General features: G+C 42.2%; 3 protein-coding genes across 5 annotated transcripts in view; all 3 read left to right on the forward strand.

The window, feature by feature from the left end:
• kirrel1a (kirre like nephrin family adhesion molecule 1a) overlaps positions 1–11,689 on the forward strand; it is a 42,629-nt gene extending 30,940 nt beyond the window's left edge. For 2 of the 3 annotated variants that reach the window (XM_007555826.2, XM_007555825.2), the window contains exons 7-15: positions 770–918; positions 999–1,126; positions 2,224–2,350; positions 3,064–3,164; positions 6,194–6,410; positions 6,527–6,634; positions 6,788–6,915; positions 7,175–7,288; positions 9,534–11,689. In XM_007555826.2, coding sequence (XP_007555888.1) covers positions 770–918; positions 999–1,126; positions 2,224–2,350; positions 3,064–3,164; positions 6,194–6,410; positions 6,527–6,634; positions 6,788–6,915; positions 7,175–7,288; positions 9,534–10,196 — 1,735 coding nt within the window. In that variant the 3' untranslated portion in view covers positions 10,197–11,689. The remainder of the gene's footprint in view (positions 1–769; positions 919–998; positions 1,127–2,223; positions 2,351–3,063; positions 3,165–6,193; positions 6,411–6,526; positions 6,635–6,787; positions 6,916–7,174; positions 7,289–9,533) is intronic. The other variant, XM_007555827.2, reaches the window with a different exon arrangement.
• Positions 11,690–12,711: 1,022 nt separating this feature from the next.
• On the forward strand, positions 12,712–18,798 carry ndufs2 (NADH:ubiquinone oxidoreductase core subunit S2). Its single transcript, XM_007555828.2, has 14 exons — positions 12,712–12,821; positions 14,051–14,154; positions 14,237–14,427; positions 14,567–14,687; positions 14,910–15,022; positions 15,121–15,195; positions 15,279–15,356; positions 15,447–15,532; positions 15,606–15,725; positions 16,405–16,534; positions 16,670–16,765; positions 18,065–18,148; positions 18,496–18,553; positions 18,654–18,798. The coding sequence occupies exons 1-14, from the start codon at positions 12,712–12,714 to the stop codon at positions 18,689–18,691; spliced, it is 1,404 nt and encodes a 467-aa protein (XP_007555890.1). The 3' UTR covers positions 18,692–18,798.
• A 162-nt stretch (positions 18,799–18,960) lies between these two features.
• The window catches only part of fcer1g (Fc epsilon receptor IgFc epsilon receptor Ig), an 8,087-nt gene continuing 4,218 nt past the window's right edge, over positions 18,961–22,829 (forward strand). The window contains exon 1 of the mRNA XM_007555829.2: positions 18,961–19,176. Coding sequence (XP_007555891.1) covers positions 19,110–19,176 — 67 coding nt within the window. The 5' untranslated portion in view covers positions 18,961–19,109. The remainder of the gene's footprint in view (positions 19,177–22,829) is intronic.

Genomic DNA, 22,829 nt, shown 5'->3' on the forward strand with positions numbered 1-22,829 from the left:
ATTCACACATTTATCTGTTCTAAACATCTATTCAGTGATTGGATGGGTTTAGAGTCACCTGGTGACATCATAATGTAGAGCTGTGTATCATCCGCGTTGTTATGGTATCTAATCTTATTTCCTGTTATAACCTGAGCTGGTGGGAGCACATAAATATTGAATAGGAGGGGTCCTAGGATTGAACCTTGGGGTACCCCACTCCAAGTGTCACCAGGTTTTCTTGGGATTGCAAACATGACTGACTCCATTTACTGCCTCATCTCCAACAATAAGCACTTTTGGCATACCTTTCGTTTTCCTGGTGGTCACTTTGTCCTTTGGAGCTTTAGCGGGTGGATGTGTTGGTCTTGCCTCATTGTTGATGTTTGAAGGTGAGGTTTCACTCAGAGGCTCAGGCTGAAGTGCAGAAAATCTGTTTTTCAGTGGGATTCCCACGGAGTCAGAATGTTTTGAGGCTTGGGCTGGTCGCTTTGTCCTTGGGAGCGGGGATGGTGGAGATGTTTTGGTTCCAGCTGCTTGTTCACTTTTACTTGGTGGAGCAGGAGTTGAATACAGGAATAAAATTAAAGGACATTTTTCACGGGAAAATGATCAAAATTCAGATTTTGAAGTGAAGATAAAATGTCTCAGGAAAACAGTGAACTGGAATATGTTGTTTTCCAGTTTATGTTGTTTTTGTTTGTTTAGAAAATTTGTGAGTTTCTTTGGAAACGTTGCCTGTAAACTGTTATCTTGATGTAAAACCAGTGTGTGTTTGTGTGAACGGCAGGTGGGCTAAAGGCGGCGTGGTGCTGCAGGGCGCCAGGGAGAGTGTGTTCACCACCAAGGCCGACCACTCCTTCTTCACCGAGCCCGTCTCCTGCTTGGTCTTCAACGCAGTGGGGAAGACCAACGTCAGCATCCTGGTTGATGTTCACTGTGAGTCACGCCGCACTCACCTCACCGTGACAGCTGCTGGAGCTCACAGACATAATAATTGTCCCCATTTCTTCCTCCAGTCGGTCCCATCCTGCTGGTGGAGCCACAGCCCAAAACAGTCGATGTGGACTCTGATGTCACCCTCAACTGCAAATGGGCCGGAAACCCTCCACTCACCCTTACCTGGTTCAAGAAAGGATCCAACATGGTAAAAACTAAACTCAAGCTTTTTGAATTCTTAGTCTGCCCCTGACAGAGACATTAATATTCATAATGTGTATTTAGGATAACCAGGTTTTCTCAAGTTCCTTTAAAAAACATCTTGTTTTAAAAAAAACCCATTTCAAATGTTTGACTGCCAATTTGATTTCATTGATTTTAGACCCACATACTTCTGTAGATGCTATTCAAAGCCTACAATCTTCCCTGTTTTTCCTGTAAATGTAGCTATGGTCACAAAATAAAACTGGCCAAACAGTTTCATTTTAGTTCTGTCAGACCACAGGATATATCCCCAACAATGAAGGTCTTTGTCCCTCTGGACGTCTGCAAACTGCAATTTGGCTCTTTATGTTTCTATTGGATGCTGGTTGGACATCCCCATCATGTCTGTATTTGCGTATAAATGTTTGAACAGATGAATTAGGCACCTCCAGAAATCTGGAGACGGTAAACTTTAGATTTTTAAGACATGAACAAATAAATCTCTCACTTGTTTTTTCTCTTTATTATTGTGGCATTTAGCAAACAGAAATAATTTGGGTAATTTTGATCATTCTAACTGACCTAAAGCAAAATAAGTGTTTTTTGTGGGGGGAAAAAAGGTGGATGTGTCATTTTTATAGTTTTATAGGTCGGTTTATTTGATTGAAGCATTTACTGAACAATTTAGGATGGAATTAATATGCATTCACCTTCTGGCTTTAATTGGACCTGCATCCAGGACCAGAACTGGATAAAAGCCAGAAAACCCTCCTCACATCAGAGCCACTAAATATGTCCCGACTCGGCTCACGCCCACGCCTGTATAATCAGGTGTTTCTCTCTCTGGGTGGTTTCCTATGTAACCATCATTTTCCTCGCTTCATTTTCTGATGGATGTGGTTGCTAGGCAACTATAAAACCCTTGTGACGGGTTAAGAACTGCAGCGGGAGTTTACATTGTCAGTCATATTGAGTCAGAGTAGTAGATCACGGCGACTCTTTAAAGTGAGTAAAGCATGCGGAGAACGCGATGCGGACTGTTCCTTCACTCTGCTGTTTGCTCTGTTTATATTCGTTGCTCTTTTGTTGCCTCCCCCACAGGTTCTGAGCAACAGCAACCAACTGTATCTGAAGTCAGTGACCCAGGCGGACGCTGGCCAGTATGTGTGCAAGGCCATCGTTCCGCGGATCGGCGTAGGAGAGACCGAGGTCACGCTCACAGTCAACGGTCTGAAAAAAACTTTTTAGTTCACACCTTAAGGCTGCAATGTGCAACCTTTATTTCACCAAATATCTAAAACAATATTTGTTGTTCTACAACAAATATTGTTTTAGATATTTGTTGAAAATATCATCATATCGTGACAGTATGGCGTATGAGACAGATAATTTGTGAAAAAAAGGAATTGAACTCCTGTGCCTTCTTCCAGTGCGAACTAGAAAGAGCCAATCAGAGCCAGGAGGCTGATCTTAGTGCTGTCAATCACTTCATGTACATGCTGCTCTGTTAGGTTACAACTTCTTCCTGACAGTAGAACCTGTCATGAATACTAACTAGTTAACATAGCCAACATGATGGTAGACAAACAGTTTTACCGGGCCGGTAAGTTGCTTCTACCCCATTAGCACATTTAGTGGCACGTACATGAAGTTAATTGACAGCGCTAAGACTCGCCTCCTGGTTGTTTTCTTCAGACAACAATAGTAGTTCAGGCAGGAGATGGAGGAGGTAATTCTTTTCCCTGATTATCTGTCTCATAACACACTGTTACAACATGGTGACAGTTCTAACAAATATTTAAAGAACATACTTTTTATAAAAGTTACATCCTGTGGGTTTAAAAGCAAACTTTTTTTCAGTTACTGGAGAGTAAAAACAGTAAAAATAAGATGGAATCACCCCCTGCACTTGATGAGTCTGTGGTCTGTGTGTGTTCACAGGTCCACCCATCATCTCCAGTGAGCCTGTGCAGTACGCTGTGAGGGGGGAGAGAGGAGGCGTGAAATGCTACATAGCCAGTACACCCCCTCCAGATAAGATTGTAAGTAAAAAGCACCTAATAGAATTGTTTACACCATTTGAACCCTTTCACATTTCATACAGGCCTAAACAAAGTAGTTCATTATTATGTGAAAGGGACCTGATACATTATCTATTGAGATTCTCAGTTGGACTTACACTGAGGCTTTGATCTTAACCTCTGCCCTGACCTCAACTCCTCTACCGCCTCTTCCTGGTTTTCTTCCATCATTGTCCTTCATTGAGCTTCATTCATCCTTCCTAACCAGCTTCTGTGCTGCGGAAGAGCATCCCCACAGCATGATGCTAGTAGCATCGTGTTCCACCAAGGGGGTGCAGTGTTAGCTTTCTTACACACATAGCATTTTGTATGTAGGCCAGGAAAGACAAATTTGGTTTCATCTGACCAGATGACCTCCTTTCACGTGTCTGCTGTGTCTCCTTTGTGACTTTGCCTGTAAACAGGCTTTGTATGGCTTTCTTCAGAAGTCGGCACACTTCTGCTAATGCACTAATAGCAGAGCTAATTTTTTTGTTTAGCACTTCAATGCTTTTGCTAACTCATGAAAGAGTTTAGTGCTCTTAGCTTCCCCTTGGTCATTTTTTTCCCATACGAATTCTAAGTCACTAGTTTGTCTGCTTTGTAAACTTTCAATCAAGTAAAGTTTGACATCTGTATTGAAGTTTTAGTTATCGACCATTAAGAATTAATCATGTAGTTAGATGTTTATATTGATGCTCTTATCCTGAAGTGCGTGAAGACTGTTTAAGCAGCAGTTCTGTTTTCTTTCTTGATGTTTTTACCTCAATAACTTTATTTCAAACAAGAATCATACATAAACAAAATAAATCATCAACAGTAGAGAACCAGATCTAAATATAAATACAATACCTATGGGTAGAATAAAACATGTAAATTATAATGTCAAAATTAAATTTGAGCTCTATGGTGGATTCTGTCTGTAGATATATGAAGGGAAGGCATAATTTGAAATGAAATTACTGCCTTAGTGCTTTAGAATTAGCTTCTGCTAAATATCATATATCATGTTGGTGAAATGGTTTAGCCTTAGCTTCTGCTAAATATTGTGTTGGTGTAATGCTTTTGCGTTTATTCTTCAAAACATCATACTGTAGTGTAGCTATAGTGGTTTAGAGTTAGTTAGTTACTTACTTACTTAGTTTAGAAGTTTAGAATTTTTCCTTCACACTTGTGCGCCGCTTTGTTTTGGTCTGTCCCATAAACTCTCAATAAATTACCCTGAACTTTATCTTTGTAAGGTGACTACGTGTGAAAGGGTTCAAGACTTTTGCGAGACACTTTAGCAAACAGTATGGAGCACCTTCAGTTGAAACTTTCAAATCTCAGCGACGCATCAATTATTGAGCTGGGAACAACGACAGACAAGGAAAGGCTTTGGCCACAAAGAGCACATGGTTGTAGCTTTTAGGCTCACAGCAGTTGGGATTAGACTGCTTCCTGTCCCTTCCTAAATGACTCGCTGGCTGCTGTTAGACACTGTCTCTGTTTTTTTGTTTTTTTTCTGAGTGGTGACTCAGCCTGGAACCCTCTCTCAGTGCGTTCCTCCATCCCAGCACACAAACAAAGCAACTCTAAGTCAGTCCGCTTTTAGTTCTGCGTCAGTGAGCAGGCCGGATGCGGCGCGGAGCTCCGCAGCCGCCTCGGCTCCGTGACTGATCCGTCCTGACTTGTGGCGCCGCGCTCCCTAATGTGACCGAGGGAGTTGGGGGACAGAAAGACATTTATAAAAGATGAAGGACTGGAGAGGAGCAGTTGTCCCTGTAAACGCCACAGCCAGGAGGTTCCGCTCCCCCCCCTGCTCTGCCCCTCTCCAATAAGTGGGCACATTATAGAAACATGTGGGCTTATGCATAATTAACTGAGCCTAGTACAGTACTTGAGTGCTGAATAATACAGCTGCTTTTAGTGGCTCTAAAGGTGGAGAATGAGCAATGTTCTTGCCAGCTCAGTCACCCACTGTGATGCTGCGCTTCAGCTTGCAGAAACATGAACACTGCTGCCGCTCGCATGAGAGCCTGTTAAAGTTTCTGTTGGAGGGAGACGGATGCATGCGGCCGCCGCTGATTACATCAGGCAGCGGACACAACAGAAGAAGGATTTAAGGTTTTTCTTACCAATTCAACTTTAAACGCTTGCTGCACTAGATCGGGTTGCTTTCTGTTACACACACGAACGTTAAAGGGACATCCATCCATCCATCCATTTTCTTTACACCCTTCTCCCTAGTGGGGTCGGGAGGAGTGCTGGTGCCTATCGTTAAAGGGACAGTATCATGTAAAATCAACTTTTTTGAACTTTATATCCAAAAAATACCTGGAGTGTTGTCTTGATTCTTTCATTCATGTTAGGAAAATCCTTTGATCTCCCGTGGCAACCATTCAGCTGTGCGAAACACCTGGGTGGACCTCGGTATGCCTTGGAGACGCAGCTCCTCCTCAGAGCTGCAGCCCTCCACTGCGCTCCTTCAGACTAGCCAGCAGCAATTAGCAAACACCTGGTGGAACTGCACATCAGCTGAGCTCATTATTTGAGCTACATCTCAGTGAAACGCTGGTAATAACGTTATTTAAGGGTTAATACAGAAGCCATGCCGTGATGACTTCCTGAAGGCGGAGTTTCAGACAGAGTAGGAGTTTTTAAAGAGACAGAGGCCCAATTTTGCATGTTTACCACTGAGCGTCAATTTCTCTGAAATCCCTCGATACATTTGATTGTTGCAGGTTGCAGGTCCAGTTGATGTATGCATTCTTCAGCAAGTACCGCCTTTGCTCATACAGCGCCCTACTCCTCAGAAAGAGCCTCACACTTTAAGATCGGCACAATGCTGACGGCAAATGTCTTTTTTTCTGGCACGTGCCAAATCCAGACAGGATAAAGGCTTACAAATATTCTGATAAGGTACCTCAAAGGGATTTGAGTTGCATATAACATGAATTCGCTCCAACTGAATCTGAATGCCTCTCTTTGATTGAGTCTCATCAGGCCGTCGTTCTGTGTGTGCGCTGCAGGTGTGGGCGTGGAAGGAGAACGTGTGGGAGAAGGAGAAGGGCACGCTGCTGGAGAGGTACACAGTGGAGCAGAGCAAGCCAGCCGCTGAGGGCGGCGGCGTCCTCTCCACCCTCACCATCAACAACGTGATGGAGTCGGACTTCCTGTCCACCTACAACTGCACGGCCTGGAACGCGTTTGGCCCGGGCACCATGATCATTACGCTGGAGGAGAACGGTGAGTTAGAAACACACACTCTGTGTTGTTTGAGTGAGTAGTTACACCCTGATTGTACTCCTAACCTGTGGTGCGTGTGTGTGTGTGTTTGTGTATTTCCCCCCCATCACACACAGAGGAGTTTCCAGTGGGGATAGTAGCTGGCAGCACAGTGTGCTCCACCATTGTCCTCCTCATCTTCCTGCTCATCCTCGTTCTCGTCTTCTACCGGCAGAGAAAAGGCAGTGAGTCATGCTCTCTGTGAGGTCAAAGGGCGTCCACTCCTCCTCCGGTGTGGGGATGTTGGCTCTCTTTGAGTTCCCGCAGCTCATGAAAACACCTCGACTCCACAGGGGTGTGTCTGGCCTGTTTTTCACTCAGTGTGTTTGCGCTCACAGGCCGGCGCGGTGTCACGCTGGGTAAGCCCGACATCAAGGTGGAGACCATCACCAAGGAGACCCACAGCCTGGAGGAGGACTCCGGCAGCGTGTCCACGGCCTCGCGCATGGTCAAGGCCATGTACTCGGTGAGCGGCAGGCAGCGGGGCGTCTGTGTTTGGGTTGGGATCTGTTTCCGCAGCCCGTAGCTGTAGAATAACTCCCTGACTCCCTGCAGTCTAACCACGCTGTACCTTTTTAACTGAAAACAAACACCAACCTACTCTTCACTCACTCCTTTTTAACTCCTCTTTCTCTTTTTCTCTCATACTCTGTTTCCTCCTTCCCGCTCCTGTTTTCTGTTCTGGCTCCTCTCCTTTTTGTTTGTTCTGTTGTTTGACGGTTTAGTTTCTCCCTTCTGTGTCCTTCTCTCCCTCTAATCAGCCTTTTAAAGATGACATAGAGCTCAAGTCGGACCTGCGCAGCGACACCCTGGACACCCGTCAGGAGTACGACCTAAAGGTGAGCTGCCTTTCTGTAAAACTCCTCAGCTTTTTATTTGGACTGAAGTTGATATGGAGTTGACATATATCATTTGTCACATTTTTCAAATTATTATTTCAATTATTAGGGCAAAGGAGCAAAACTACCCCATGTGGCTGTTGTGACTGAATGTTCTTCTCTTTGTGCGGAAAATGTTTTGTGTCTTGTTAAATCCTGATACACTTGAAGTAATATGTACTCTGTCAACTAGAGGAGCTGTTGTCAGTCAGTTGTGTATAATGTAATAGCAACACAGAGAGCAAGAAGAAAGAAGAATACGAGTGGATTTTAGTTCCTGTGTTATTTTTGCTTTGCTGTGGGGCATCGAGCTTAATTAATAAACCCACATCTCCAGGTTTCATTTTGGAATTGCTCTCCTCTGGATGGCAAGTAAAACAATTGTCTTTGTCCTCCTGCGTTGTGTGTATGCGCAACATTTCTGGATATAAACAACAACATTCAACATGTCTACAGGCTTTTTTGAGTCCAGAAATGGACCACTGTAAAAAATATAAAAATCAGAAAGTTCCATTTTTGTCTGGAGGATAAAGGCCAGGTGCTCTAGCACCCTGACAGTGGCAGGTTACAGGTTCGTTGTCGTGCTGCAGCTGCTGCAGAACCTCTAGCTAGCGTGGCATGCAGAAGTTTGACTCAGTCCATGTTCGCCATTTCTGGTTTTCATGTGTTTACTGTTAACTTTGTCTGGAGGCTTTTTGCTTTTTCACATAGAGCCAGCTCCGTTCAGATTATGCTTTTTCTTTACAAATGCAATCATCAGTTGAAATCTGGTTGTTATATTTACTCAACTTATCTTTATCTGATATTCAAATTTGTTGGATAAATTTACGTGACCAGACTGTAATACTCTTCCACTTTGGTTTGTGATAAAGCACTTTGAACCACCAAGCTGCCAAAATGTTTCTCACAACCCCCCTTCCCATTCTAAGAATAATCTGTGAGGGCAAAGGAAGGCAGACCCCTGAAGCTGAAGTGTTGCCTCAGATCATAGGGAAGAAATGCAGACTGGAATCCACCCCAGGACTAGTTTGGTTAGATCACTCTGACGTACTTCTTCTTTTCTTCTTTTTCCCATCCACTGCCTGAAGCACTATACAATGAAACAAAGTTAGAGGGAGGGAAAACGCCTGAAATAGATTGGCACAATGCTGCCAGATTAAGACAACAGATAAGCAAATTACCAAGTTGTAGCCACAGGCCTAAAAAATATTCCACAGAATCTTGGAATAAGGCTTTCAAGATCCATTGAAAGGCTTATTTTCAGCCTTAAAGCAGAGGATTACTTTCACAGCAACGGAGAGGTCCACGTGTTTTCTCATACAATTATTTGTATGAGAATAGCTGTCAAGGATATTGTGATCTCTACAAAGCAACATAAAGCCAAATTCCAAAAAAAGCACGGACACCCGGGCTGTCCTCCGCAGAGAATGTGTGGCAAGTAAAACGATAAAACAAGATAAACTGAACTCTTTCTCTTTTGGTATTCCTCTTCTGAGAATATCTGAAAGTGTTGCTGGAAGTAATATGTACATTACGTAGTTAGAGGGACTTAATGGCACAATTTAATATGTATTTACAAGTGAAATTATTTGAGTAAACTTCTGCATTTTTGTTTAAATATGTCATATCCTTTTATATTTGGAGTTTTTACAAATTTCAGGTTGCAAAGTGTTCACACACCTCAGACGTGACATTTTGTCCAGTTAATAAAACAAACTACATATTTAGATGAGTATTGAACAGTCTTTTTAACGGTGGTGGGCACACTTCTGCTAATTCACTAATAAAAGAGCTCATTTTTAGGGGTTTGTTTTTGCTAATTTTGAAAGTGTTGTAGCACAATTAGAGCCCCCTAAATTATTTTTCCAGTTAGATTCTAAAGTCCAGGCTATAGGGCATTCTGGTTTTGTGTTGTTTCCTTCAGTGGTTCTTGCTGCAGCGCCACCACAGGTGAGGAGTGGAACAGGTTTCTCAAAGGGTTTGGTTGGTTTGACTCAGAGCAGAGACAAAGAGAAGCACAGCAGCTGGAATTGTAACAAATATTTCAGTTTTACACTCCAATCAGGTGTTTCCACAACTGATAGTAAAGTGTGAAAACACTGTGCTATAGTACAGTGTACAATCAGGTGTGAAAACACACTTACACTCAGCATTTATTTGAAATCATCTTAATCGTTCTTCCATCTGTTTCCACCTGCCTCTGCAGGACCCCACTAACGGATACTACAACGTGCGAGCTTCCACCCAGGACGAAGTCCACCCTGGGTCCCGTTCCACCTTGCACTACTCCGACTACCGCTCCCCTGCAGGAACGCCAGGGGGTGCGGCCTCTATCAGTAGCAGCACAGGGGGCTCTGGAGCCACCGCCAGCGGAGGAGCCCCCGTCCCCCCGGGTCCTCTCACCTCGCCCGGACGCCCGCAAGCCTGCTACGACCCCCGGCCGCCTTCCAGACTGTCTCACATCAGCTACGCCCAGTTCAACACATTCACCCGCGGGGGCCAAAGCCAGCAGCCCCCCGCCAACCCCACCCCAGCGGCCACTGACTTTCCTGGTGACTGTAGCCTCCTGGACTCCACTTCTCAGCTGGCCTACGACAACTATGGTTACCCTTCACACTACCAGACCTATCGCATGGGCTTCGCACCTTCCAGCCTGGCCCCTCTGGAGGCCGGCCCCTCCTATGAGATGTATGGGGTGGGGTCCGGGGTGCCAAGCCCGGGGGTTGGGGTCAGCTCCAGTGGCCCAGCTCCCTCCGGATCAGAGACCGGGTTGGGGAAATACGGCAGCTCCACCCGCTTCTCGTACACCTCGCAGCACTCTGACTACTCTCACAGCCGACACACACAGCGGATGCAGACTCACGTGTGAGAGCGAGACACCGGACCCCTCCTCCCCCCTCCCACCCTCACAGTGTTAGCGGAGCATAAAGAGGCATCTTATAAATAGAGTCGCACCGAAAAACACACACATACATCCATAAATGTACATGTCCTGCTGGACACAAACACACATAGACACATGCGTGCGCACACACACACACGCACACACACACACAGGCACAAATCCTGAAACCATGCCCAAGAGAGAGAGAGAGAGGGAGTGAACACAGGGTGAAAATGAAGGATGTTTTAAAGAGACAGGGACGGGAAACTGATTTCCCTCACTCCCGACGTTCATAGACGCTAGCTCTGTGAGAGCGGACAGTGCAAGTCACAATCAGGCCGAGAGAGGACAAGAACTTGCAGATCCAAGGAGCCCCCACCCCACCCGACCTCCGTTCCAAACTGACGTAAAGCTGAAGGGGAGAAACCTCGGCCAGTGGGAACCACGTCTGGCCGCCATTTTTAATTTTCTTTTAGCTGGTTGTCTTATTCAGTGATCATAGAGCACATAAACAGTAGTGTCCCAGAGAGCCCGTGTGTACAGTGCGGTCGGGCCCTGTTGGAGGGTAGTGGGGGGAGGGAGGGTGGTCGTCCATCATGTTGCACTTCGTCCACTGTATTCATCCTCTTAACTATATCTCTGTTGTGTCTTCTGTTTATTTGCACACCAGACTAGAGCTTTGTATTCTATTTTTTAAACATTACAGAATTATTTTTGTCAGCGTAAAACATGTATGTTAATCGTGTACGATGTTACGGACCAAATGGCGGATCACGAGGGAAGAGCTGCCCCAGCGGCTAGAACCTGAACCCCCCCACCCCACTCTCCCATTGTTAAAAAAAAAAAAAAAAGGAAAAAGGAAAACCTTGTGCCAAACGTTCGTGTTCCTCAGGACCACGTGTATGCAGTAGACGCTCCTCCGGTCGGTGGAGACATCGCTGTTTTTTTTTTTTTTTTAACCATAAAGCCTGGCGTAGACAGGGGGATGATGGGGTCTGGAGTGGCCTTATGGGGGAGCATGTCATGCATTTTCCATTTTTGAATCATTCCTCATTGTTTGCCAAATCTGGCCGAAGGAGAACGGTTTTAATGAAGGCTTATCCGCAGTATTGACATGTATTAAAGCGTGTGAGCGCGAGAGTGAGTGTGTGTGCGTGTGTGTGTGGTTGGTTGTTGGGGTTGCACACTTCCATTTGTACAGTGTGTTTGTATAGAAGCGTGAATGAACGTGTGTGTGTGTGTTTCAGTATACGTCCATATCATTTCTCACCAAGCCGTTCCAGTACTTTTATACCTCTGGTAGGACTGTATCCTGTATTATCGTGTCTTTGAATTTAGGAGAATCCAATGTTTATCTTATCGTACTGTTGGTAGCAGAAGACAGCTGTTCAAAAAGATGTACGACAAACATTATCAAACTCTCATTTTTTAATTTCATTATCCTCGATATTTTTTAAAAATGGTATGTAATTATTTTTCCACAGTATTACATAAATAAAAGCACTGTTTTTTAAGAAAGTCTTGTGTGGTTTTTTTTTTTGGTCTCCTTTCATGTTCAAAAAGGAGAGAAAAATAACTGAGTCTAAAAGACTCACTCTTAAATCTGCAGCATATGAATAAAATATTTGAGTAGTGACTTGCTTTTTTGTATTAAAATGTTCAACATGTTTGCGACAAATATTTATACATATATATTTAATTTCTGAAAGTAACGTTTAACCATTAATATTTTTAATAGATTAGTGGTTTTATTATGAAGTGATGAAGCTGAATATGACATTCTATACAAATCCAGGTACAAGATTATGATGTGTGTGTCAATACTTTTCATTGTAGTTGGCAAAAATCACATGTGGTATACTCCAAGGTTTAAACCTGATGACTGAATCAACTCAAACGTTGAGCAGATGCATAGAAGAAATTGATTCATGGATGTACTATAACTTGCTCCACTAAGTAGAAACAAAACTGAAGTAAGAATTTTTGGACCTAAAGGAGAACCATCAAGAGTCAGCACACAGCTTCAGTTATTACAACTAGAAACTAATGGTCAGAACAATGTAGTGTTATAAATCACATTGGAGTGGTTTATAATGCCACTGCAATGTTTTTTAGTTTTTTTTCCCTGATATTTAATGTTTTTGTCTGCTTTTAACCAGTTCTCGCCTTGCACATAAAACTGATGTGCAAACACTTTTTATGCAGAACAAATACATGTGTTTATATAATGACAGTGGCTTTTGTCGGAGACTTTACAGAATTTCGAATTATTTTCAATAAAATCTTAAAAATTTTAGGTCATTATTGAACAGATAAAATAATTTAAAAAAAATCACAATTTTGCCCCTTACCGCAAAATAGTTTGGACACCACTGTCTTAAATAATGTTGAAGTAGCAATGTATTATTTGCGCCGACAGGCGGCGGTAACGCTCTAAACCCCTTGCTGAAGTCTCGGAAACAACTAAAGAAGAGAGCTGGGTAGTTGTTTAACAGCCAAGATGGCGGCGACGATGTTGAGGTCGCTCTCCAGGCTGGGAGGACGTCCTTCAAATAATGTATTACTCAACAAGAGCTTATTGAGCCCTGGCTGTTCGCTACTGCAGAACAGGTATGATGAGAAGGAAACACCGGGATATGTGAGCTTTGTTCCGCTGCTTCTATGCACAAACTGGGAGGCTAATGCTAACATTATGCTAACAAGGTTTTTCTGTAAAAACAAAAAAAAACCTGTCAAATCCACACTCACTCTGAACGATAAATACGCGTTTAAGCAAGGTATTATAACAGCAACACATACATGCACGGGGGAATTAAAGCTTAGCTGTCGGAATGTTCTACTGTTTATTTCAGACTGCATTTTCCTTCTAAGTGTTTCTTTCTAGCTTCTGTAATTATGCAACTATCCCCTCAGTGTTAATATTAGTCAGTAGAATAAGAATGTCCCTGGCTTGCTTTGGTTTGAGTATATAGTCAAGGCGAGATAAACTCATTACTCAGGCTTAACATCTTATGTCACCATATTATATGACGTACAATGAAAACTGCTGTGGTTTAATTAAATATCGTGGTTAAATTTTATATTTGGGGGCTTCACACCTATACAAAATAGATATAGATATATCTTGACATTACCTTGACCATTCGTATTTCCACCCTGTGCTGCTGGATAGAAATGTTGGGGTAGACTAAATCCTGGAACACAGTGCTTTAAACAGTATGCTGATATTGGGTCGATAAAATCCAATACAATTTTTTTTAACTTGTCTGATTGATTTACGATATCAATATTGGATCAGGACGACTCTAATTACAGCATCACCACCTCAAAACAAACAAAAAACGTGAAAAGATTAACTTTTCTTACACTGTTTTTCCCAATTTTGGAGCTTGAACCCTTTTATTTAGTCTTGCAGTGCTATTGAATAGAAAATTAGCATGTGCTACCCCCATGTTACAGCCCTTCCTCACAGCATCTCAAACTTCCACAACATGAAAAATATTGGCTGAGCAAGATCTCTGTGATTCACTGCACTAGATTAATTAAAAAATAATACAACTAATAACAATTAATAAAGGGTAAAATATCCTTTGAAATGTTTTGGGTGATTATTACAATGTCTCTAGAATGTGTATTTTTTTAAACATCTGAAATATAGCATGTTATTAATTATATTTGTTACTACAAAATGTTCACAAAACCTTACAAATAAATAAATAAATAAATAAATATGAAAACACCCTATATTCATCTTGGCATGCGGGTGCCCCTAGGTTCCATGTTGGGGCTCCTCTTGCTTTTACTTGGCATTGAGAAAACCTGTTCCATTTGGGTTCCAGGCAGAAGCAATGGCAGCCAGATGTGGAGTGGATGGAACAGTATGGGGGGGTGGTGATGTATCCCACCGAATTCAACAAGAACTGGAAAGTTCCCCCATGGAACGGTACGAAACAGCCCGCCTTTTTGTCGCCTGCTCTTCTCCTCCTTCACATCAGTCCTGAACCGTTTCCCTCGTCTCCTTCCAGACAAAGATCCCCCCGCAGAGAAGGACGTGTCCAACCTGACCATCAACTTCGGGCCCCAGCACCCGGCCGCTCACGGCGTGCTGCGCCTGGTGATGGAGCTGAGCGGAGAGTCAGTGAAGAAGTGCGACCCACACATCGGCCTGCTTCATCGAGGCACTGAAAAGCTCATCGAGTACAAAACCTACCTGCAGGTACGGACCAACAGGCACAACGCTTTAGGGGTTTTTGTTTCTGACGGCGTACGTTTCTAACGTGAAAAACACAAACAAAGGGTTATTTCTCTGACATTTAGATCAATATTTCCTAGTGATTTCTTCCCTTGTCCATCAGGCTCTGCCATACTTTGACCGTCTGGATTATGTTTCGATGATGTGCAACGAGCAGTGCTACTCTCTGGCTGTGGAGAAGCTGCTGAACATCCAGGCTCCGCCTCGGGCCCAGTGGATCAGAGGTGCTCTTTTTATCTGTTCATGCCCAATGCATGAATGTCAAATTGTGCTACTATGCGGTCAATGGAAACTTAGTTAGCGTTAAACTCGGAAAAACGATCATCTTTTAAGCTTTGATGATTTTATTAATTTGTCTTTTATAAAACGGACTCTTAAGTGTGTTGATAACTTTGTTCCGGATGTGATTAGTCAAGCAGGTCCGTTCCAATCTGTTGTGTTTGCAGTTCTGTACGGAGAGCTGACTCGGATCCTGAACCACATCATGGCCATCACCACGCACGCGCTGGACATCGGCGCCATGACGCCCTTTTTCTGGATGTTTGAGGAGAGAGAGAAGGTCAGCAACATGCCTGGCTCTGTCGCGCTGTGTTAATGCAACAAGACGGCCTCGTCTGGATTGGTAATGAACCTGAAAACATGCTTGTCCTCTCCCAGATGTTTGAGTTTTACGAGCGAGTGTCCGGAGCCAGGATGCACGCAGCGTACGTCAGACCAGGCGGCGTTCATCAGGTGTGGACTGGACCCTCGTTTCTTTCTCTAGAGTCAGTGATGCATCATAACAAAGCTGGGCTCATGGGGTTTGTGTGTTGCAGGATTTACCCCTTGGCCTCATGGATGACATCTATGAGTGGGGCAAGAATTTCTCCCTGAGGATTGATGAAGTGGAAGAGGTAACCCAAATCTGAACAAGTAAATGTTGATCATCAGCTGTAGAGCAGGGAGAACTGACCGCAGGGCCATGTTGGCTTCTGTCTGCCCAGATGTTGACCAACAATCGGATCTGGAAGAACCGTACTGTGAACATCGGGGTGGTCAGCCATGAGGACGCCCTCAACTACGGCTTCAGGTAAGCCTCTGATTAAAGTTGGGACTCTGCAGCTCTATGGGTGGCTGACGTCTTTATGTCACATCTTTACCAGCGGAGTGATGCTGCGTGGGTCGGGAATCAAGTGGGACCTGAGGAAGTCCCAGTCGTATGACAAATACGACGAAGTGGAGTTTGATGTTCCAATTGGATCCAACGGAGATTGCTACGACAGGTAAAGAACGACTCTATGCTGGTTTATGTCGACTTGTTTTCAGTTTAATTCAAACACATTCCCAAAGGGAAATGAAACGTTGTCGAAACTCGTACCTTCAATGGTGACGCAGCGAATCTAAAGATGAAGACTTTCCAGGCAGCACCATCACTGCTAATCCACCTTGTTTACTTTTTCTGCTCCTTCCTCTGATTAGAAAGCCAGGCATAGAGATGTTGGAGTAGGGGATCTGAACCTTTATCCATTCTGATCGATGATTTGAACTTCCTCCTTCTCTTTGGAGTTTTCATAGTTCAGACATTATTTGAGCTTTTTAGATGCTTATCAGCCCCTCCAAGTTGAAAAAGCAACACTTTGTTGCCATGGTTATGCATTATAACCACATGTTGAAACAAAAATAGTAAAAGCAAAACATCTTCTAGCTCCACAGCATCCAAAACCAGAGGAACTAATCATCGAAAAACCAGAAAAATGATGAGCTAAAGTCTAGAAAAAGAAAAAGAACACCATTCTAGAACTTTCTTCTTTTCTGTTTCTGCTTGGATTAGTTGTGTCGTGGTGAAATAGAACTCTTAAGTTCTCTTCAGTTATTGGGAGGATAAATTGATGTGGAGAGAAATATTACTCGTTATAAACTCCTGAATTTTTTTTCTATGCGTTTTTGTGTGTGTGTGTGCAGGTATCTGTGCCGGGTGGAGGAGATGAGGCAGTCCCTCAGAATCATACTGCAGGCCCTCAACAAGATGCCAGAGGGGGAGATAAAGGTGGATGACGCCAAGGTGGCTCCACCTAAGAGGTCTGAGATGAAGGTAGGTGGAGCGGATGGATCTGTTTGGATTCCTGATCCGAGTTCTGATCAGTTTTGCTGATAAACTCACTTTAATAAGCAGAACGAAGCTTCAGGGATGTAACTCTGTTTGTGTTTTTCCCCCTGTTCCTCTCAGATGTCCATGGAGTCTCTGATCCATCATTTCAAGCTCTACACTGAGGGCTACCAGGTGCCCCCAGGGGCCACATACACGGCTGTGGAGGCTCCAAAGGTGAGGCCCCTCATGCTGGGTCACGTTTAGGTTGTGTTTTATTTCACTTTTTCTTGATTTTCTAAGTCCTAAACCAACATTCTCCATGGTAATTATGATGATTTTACTCACCATAGCTGATTAAGACTGAAACGCTTTACTCAGGTTTTGGTTTCCCAAGGTGCATTTCGTTTGTCCTTTGGAATATTTCAGAGAATATTCCAAAATATTCCTGGAAATCATTCCAGGAATATCTTGAAGTTGCATTCCACGGAAAAATCCCTAAATACTGAACCATGAACAGAGTGAATAGTGGTTTACTGTGGACTGATTTACTCTTAACTTTGTTTAGTAGCAAAAACCCAATAAAGTGCTAATATTAGTCAGCATTTATGTTTTTAGAGAGAGTCTACAGTCTTCATTAATTATACTATCTTGAAATATTTTTTAAATACCCACACATATGATTGATAACTATTAATAATTGGTCTCTAGTTGGTAATGGAACTGCTCAAATACACACTCAGTGTGTTTAACTGTAAAGTTTGTGGCTGCTGTTACTGTCCTCCATCACTGCTTGTTCACACTCCTTTGACTGTCAGTTCTCAAGTTAACACCACAAAACACATATTTTATTGGAATTTTATGTGATAAAGCAATAGATGGTGTGTGATTATTATGAAGTGAAAGTAAATGAATGGTTTTAAAAACTGTTAAGTCTGAAAAGTGTGGCGTGCCTGTGTATTCAATCCTGAATCAGCATTTTTTTTACCCTAGTTTTGTGAATAGTAGCTATGCATACAAACATAACACTAGATTTGATGAAGAGATTATGTGAAGAGGAGTTTTCAAATGGTTTGGACTTTGACTGAACCATTCTAACACACAAATGTGGTCTGATCTCAAAGTGCTCTGATAAATTGGAAAAAAAAAAAAAATTTGAGAAATCTGCGATCAGTCAATTTCCCAAAATAGTTTCATTGCTGACAAAAAATACCTGCATGTGAAACTGATCTTATCCCAAATCAGACCTTTTAAAGATCAGAACACTGCAATCGGTGCTCTGCTGGTTTGGTCTGAACCGTTGTATAGTAGCTCTGGTTGCATTTCCATAGAAACCACATTACACTTAATAATTTACTCTTCCTTTTCTGTTTTTTTTTCTATAACTCTATTCAATATTGAACCTGTCAGTAGTTCAATACTGACAGGTATTGAACTACTGGTTAGAATGTCAGCACAGATGACATTCTAACCACAGTTTATTTCCAACCGGTGTGGTGTATTAACTGTGTGTGTTTGTGTATGTGTGTGTTGCAGGGGGAGTTTGGTGTGTATCTAGTATCAGACGGTTCCAGCAGGCCGTATCGCTGTAAGATCAAAGCTCCAGGATTCGCTCACTTGGTGCGTACAGCATTATGCAGAATCAAATAATAACGCCTCCTGATCAATAATTTAGAATATTTAACCGCTTGTCCTCCAGGCTGCTTCCAACTCCTGACTTTTCCCCAAATGTTTTTGAATCACTTTTAGCTGACGGCTACATGAAGCAGCTTAGCACGTTTAACTGGTGGCTTTTAGGGCAAAACTGTCTTTTCAACTGGATAAACAAACTATTAGTGCAGTTAGTGGAGAGACTCCAGGCTGTTTAGTCATGAATAATAATAAAAAAAAAAAAAAAAGTTGTTAAAGCTGCTCTGGAGGCGTAGAGGGCGCTGTTGGTGCAGATATTAACGTGTGCTTCTGTCTAGGCCGGTCTGGATAAAATGGCCCAAGGTCACATGTTGGCAGACGTGGTGGCCATTATCGGTGAGAACCGGGTTGTTTTCATCGTTAGAAAAGCAGAAGCGGTCATAAAGTTCCACCTCGCTCAGCCTCATCTCTCTCTGTCTCTGTTTTCTCCCCTCAGGAACTCAGGACATCGTGTTCGGGGAGGTTGACCGTTAACGCTGCTGATGCACAATGTGCTTCTTGTTTTCTGTTGGATCCAGTCACCATCCAATCACACATGTATAATACTTAAATCTACTTAATAAACCTTTTATCTCCTCGTTCTTCCTGTCTGAACATCGCTTCGTTTCCTCACACTTCAGAGTTTAGATTATGTCAAACCCAACAGCCTCAGCTGGTGCCTCTTTTCCTCTGGGTTGGTGTTTTCTAGCTGGGGTGGGTAGGGGAGGGGGGGGAGTGGTCTGATGAGATCTGAGAGAAATGGACTTCGAGCTCAGACCACAACTTCCCCTCGTAGCTGTGAGGTACGCAACACCCGAGCGCCGAGTCAGACAGAGGAAAGCATCGCCCAGCGTCTGCTGTTGCTGCTGCTGCTGCTCCAGTTCGTGTTTCAGCCACGTTTCAGCCCGTCACCATGGGAGCGAGGGCCGGGAGTCGGTTGCTGGCCGCCGTCCCTCTCTGGATGTGTTTCGGCAGAGCCGGTGAGTTCGGAGCACTGACCTCTTTGATGTGTGTGTGTGTTAGATTGAGCGACTGAGTTCTGGTTAACCAGACAGGAAAACACATCAGACAGAAACAAACTCCAGAAGCAGATCACATATTTTATTTTATTTTATTTTACTTTATTTTATTATTTTTTTTAAGTTTGTGTTTAGTTTATGCTGGCAGATGATCTCTGAGGTTCTGGCGACATTCGGCCCCGTTGCGCTCGGTGGATGCAACGGACTCAGTTCCTGTGAAAAGGGAAACTAATGGTGCTGACTGTAAACCAGCAGAAAAAAACCCCATCACAGCTTGACTCGTTCATTTTATCCACATCCTGACAGATTATTAATCTCATCTCACTGCATATTTATCTCCACATTTGTCATTTATTGGGATTAAAAAGCTCAACTTGTTCTGTTTGTGTCAGTTTTCGAGAAGCAAAACCAATAAACCAAGAACAAAAATATAAACCAAAACTGATCAGTATCTTATGTTTCAACATGTTTATAGTCGGCCACAAACACTGGAAGAAAACATGAAATGTGTCGATTTTATTTGTGATAAAACCATTAAATATAAAGTAAGTTTAGTTTGAAATATCAGTTATCTTGTCAGATTTTCACATTTCTGCACTTCCTGCATGTTTCCTCATGATGGTGAAGTAAAATGTCGGCGGATCGATAAGATTAGTTGTATAGTTATAAAATGGTTCCTCAGGCGCAGTAAATAATCTGTATGTTAGATGTGTTTAGATTTTATTGCAGACTTTAAGTCCAGATCACATTAAAAATAAAAAATAAAATCAATAAAATAAGAGAATGAAAAGTACATAAAACGGCCTCTAACCTCTCAGAAATTGATTTTTTTATTATTATTCCAAACCACTGCTCTTGGTGGCCTATTTTTATTTATTTATTTATTTTTAATTGCTCTACGCCACGATGAGAGACAAACTCCTCTCTAACGCATTATAACATCTTTTCAAAATTGAAATCATGTGTTGAGTTATTTTTTTTATGCCATTTACCCGTTTTTCTGGTCTGATCAAAACCAAAACGCTAACACTCTGCTTCGTGGTAACAGTTGTGAATTTGTTGGGATGTGTGTTCAGGTATTACACACATTAATGCAGGGCTATTTTAGGTGTTGGTTGTTTACTCTGAAGGAAGCAATGTTAGAAAAGGAAGGGCGATATCGCCACAGAGAGATCAGCAGTGCTGATGGAGCGGCTTCACGTCACTGAAGCCGACATCGGTCTTATCTGCTCCGTCACCAAACGCAGCTCCATCCTGATGGCTGTAGCTGTGTCTGAAAGCAAGAGGAGTGCGACTGGAAGTGAGTCACTTGTGGACGTCCATCATGTGGCCTAAGGCTGAAGGGAAGTGCTCCACTTCCTGGATTTCAACAGAGAAGAAAGAAAGTGGGAAGGAAGCAGCAGAGCGTCTCATACTGTAGCTTCTGGATTAATTAAAAAAAAAAAAAAAAACAGACCTTAGCTGTGAGGTGGATGAATTGCCACTTTAGTTCAGTCAGGAAGGATGCCATGTTTTCTGTTATTTTAGTATTTATGAAGTGTTAAACTGAGGATGTTCAGCTCAGAACTGTGAGGTTTTATTTGGCCCATCAGAACTTCAGAAGCTCATCTCACACTGAATATATAAAGGAAGCAGAAGGTTTATTTAAAGTAAATATTCTGTGGAAAGAGGCGACATTCTCACTGCCACCGAGTTAAATGAGAAGATGTCGGATGGATGTAAAAACCTGTTACCATTTCAGCTGAAATTCATAGTACTGTCAGTACGCGCTTCAGAAAACATTTTCAGTAACGCAACAGCCACAGCAAAGTGTTCTAATATGGTTCTGACTATTACCGTTAGCATAAGAATTGTAAAAATGAAATTTTTCCATTTAAAATATTTAAGCAATGGTATCTAAAACAATATCTATGTTGTAGATATAGTCTGTGACGATATGTCACAGGTATCGTCACAGGACAATATCGAAAACATTGATATCAGATCAGTTCAATCTGGTCAATTTTGCTCAGTTCAGATATTTTGACAAATTTTCAGTCCAACTAATCATTGTTGTACTTTAGGTATATTTAAACAGTACATTCTGTTACATTGCCAACAGCAATATTTTATTGCTATTTTGGGAATTTGAAATATTTAAACATTTATTTTTCATTTTGGTTTTGTTGTGGTTTTCCCCCCCCTTATCTTTAACAAGCATTAAAAAAAATAATAAAAAAACGATGAGATCCCCTGAAGGATTTCTAACTATTTTCACAGCAAAATTTTGTCTGTCTACATGCAGTCCTATTCAATAAATTAGAATATTATTGAAAAGTTCCTTTATTTCCAGGACTAGACTGATGGTTAAAGGCCTTAACTTCTGTTCATTCTGCTGACAGTCGATGAAAACACAACATTTAATACTAAAATATTATTTCAATGAAAAACATTTTCAATATAGAAATGTGGGCTTAATGAAAAGTTTGTTTAATATCTGCTTAAGGTTCTTTTTAGAAGCTACTGACAAACGAGCCTCATTGGAAAGCAAATTAAAATTGTTGAAATATGACTCTATACATTGCCAATTTTTTATCAACAGAAAAGTGAGCACACTTTTCTGTCAACAATCCCATCTACGACAGCAGTGAGCCTCAAACACACACTCACACGGCGTGTATGTATATATATACATTAGAATGGTTCAGACCGCAGTAAATAGAATCAATCGGCCAGTGATTGAAATAGACCAGTTTTCCCAGCAGCAGTTCTGGTTGATGATCGGAAAATCGCTCCACAAAGAAAACCAGAGATTGTGGGCCGATCGGTTAATCTCCTACATTAGATCATTTTCCAGTATAAGTACTCTGCATTCTTGTTCAATACTTAATAATTATTTGGAAACTCAACTAAGATTAAAATTAGTTTTTGTTAAAAAGCAAATCTAAGAGTTTAGTAGAATTAAAAGCATTTTTATTTTACTGTCTGCATAGATAACTGACATACATGGTTATTATGGATTTAATGCAGAAACACGTATTCAGGAGAATATATCTAACGTCATTTTCTCATATAACTCTTTCCTGTCAATTCACTATCAACTAAAGGCCACTAGAGCCAATAAATCCTTTAAAAAAAAAAGGAAGTAGAAGGTTTCTGTGTTATAGAGAAAAACATGATTCTGTGCGAAATATAAATATGATATGAACCTAGTCTAGATCAATAAAAAGAAGTTGTGAAGACGCCGTCTGAAACTGGTTTGCGTCATCTGCAGTAAAACGAATCGTCTGAAACGCCTCTGAGAGGAAGAAGCCACTGCTCCAAAAGACAGATTACTGCTTGGAACTGAGCTAATGAACAAAACGCTTCATTTTTAAAGAAGTTCTGTGGTCTGCTGAAACTGTGTAAGCATTTAACCTTAATGACTGTCATTGCCACATTTAGACTGAAAAAGGAGAAGCATGAGAACACGATTCGGACTGTGCAGTTATAATGCTGACCGCGCCATGTTCTGTGGGGTGAAAAAGTTCTGGTGTGAGTGAAGCCGCCTAAAACCCTGACACAAGTTCTGTTTGGAAATAAAACTACAACAAACTGTAGTCTAAAGCTTCTGAAAATATTTGACTCAAGTCACG

This window comes from Poecilia formosa, unplaced genomic scaffold, assembly GCF_000485575.1.
Source record: "Poecilia formosa unplaced genomic scaffold, Poecilia_formosa-5.1.2 Scaffold73, whole genome shotgun sequence".
In the NCBI taxonomy this organism is placed as follows: domain Eukaryota; kingdom Metazoa; phylum Chordata; class Actinopteri; order Cyprinodontiformes; family Poeciliidae; genus Poecilia; species Poecilia formosa.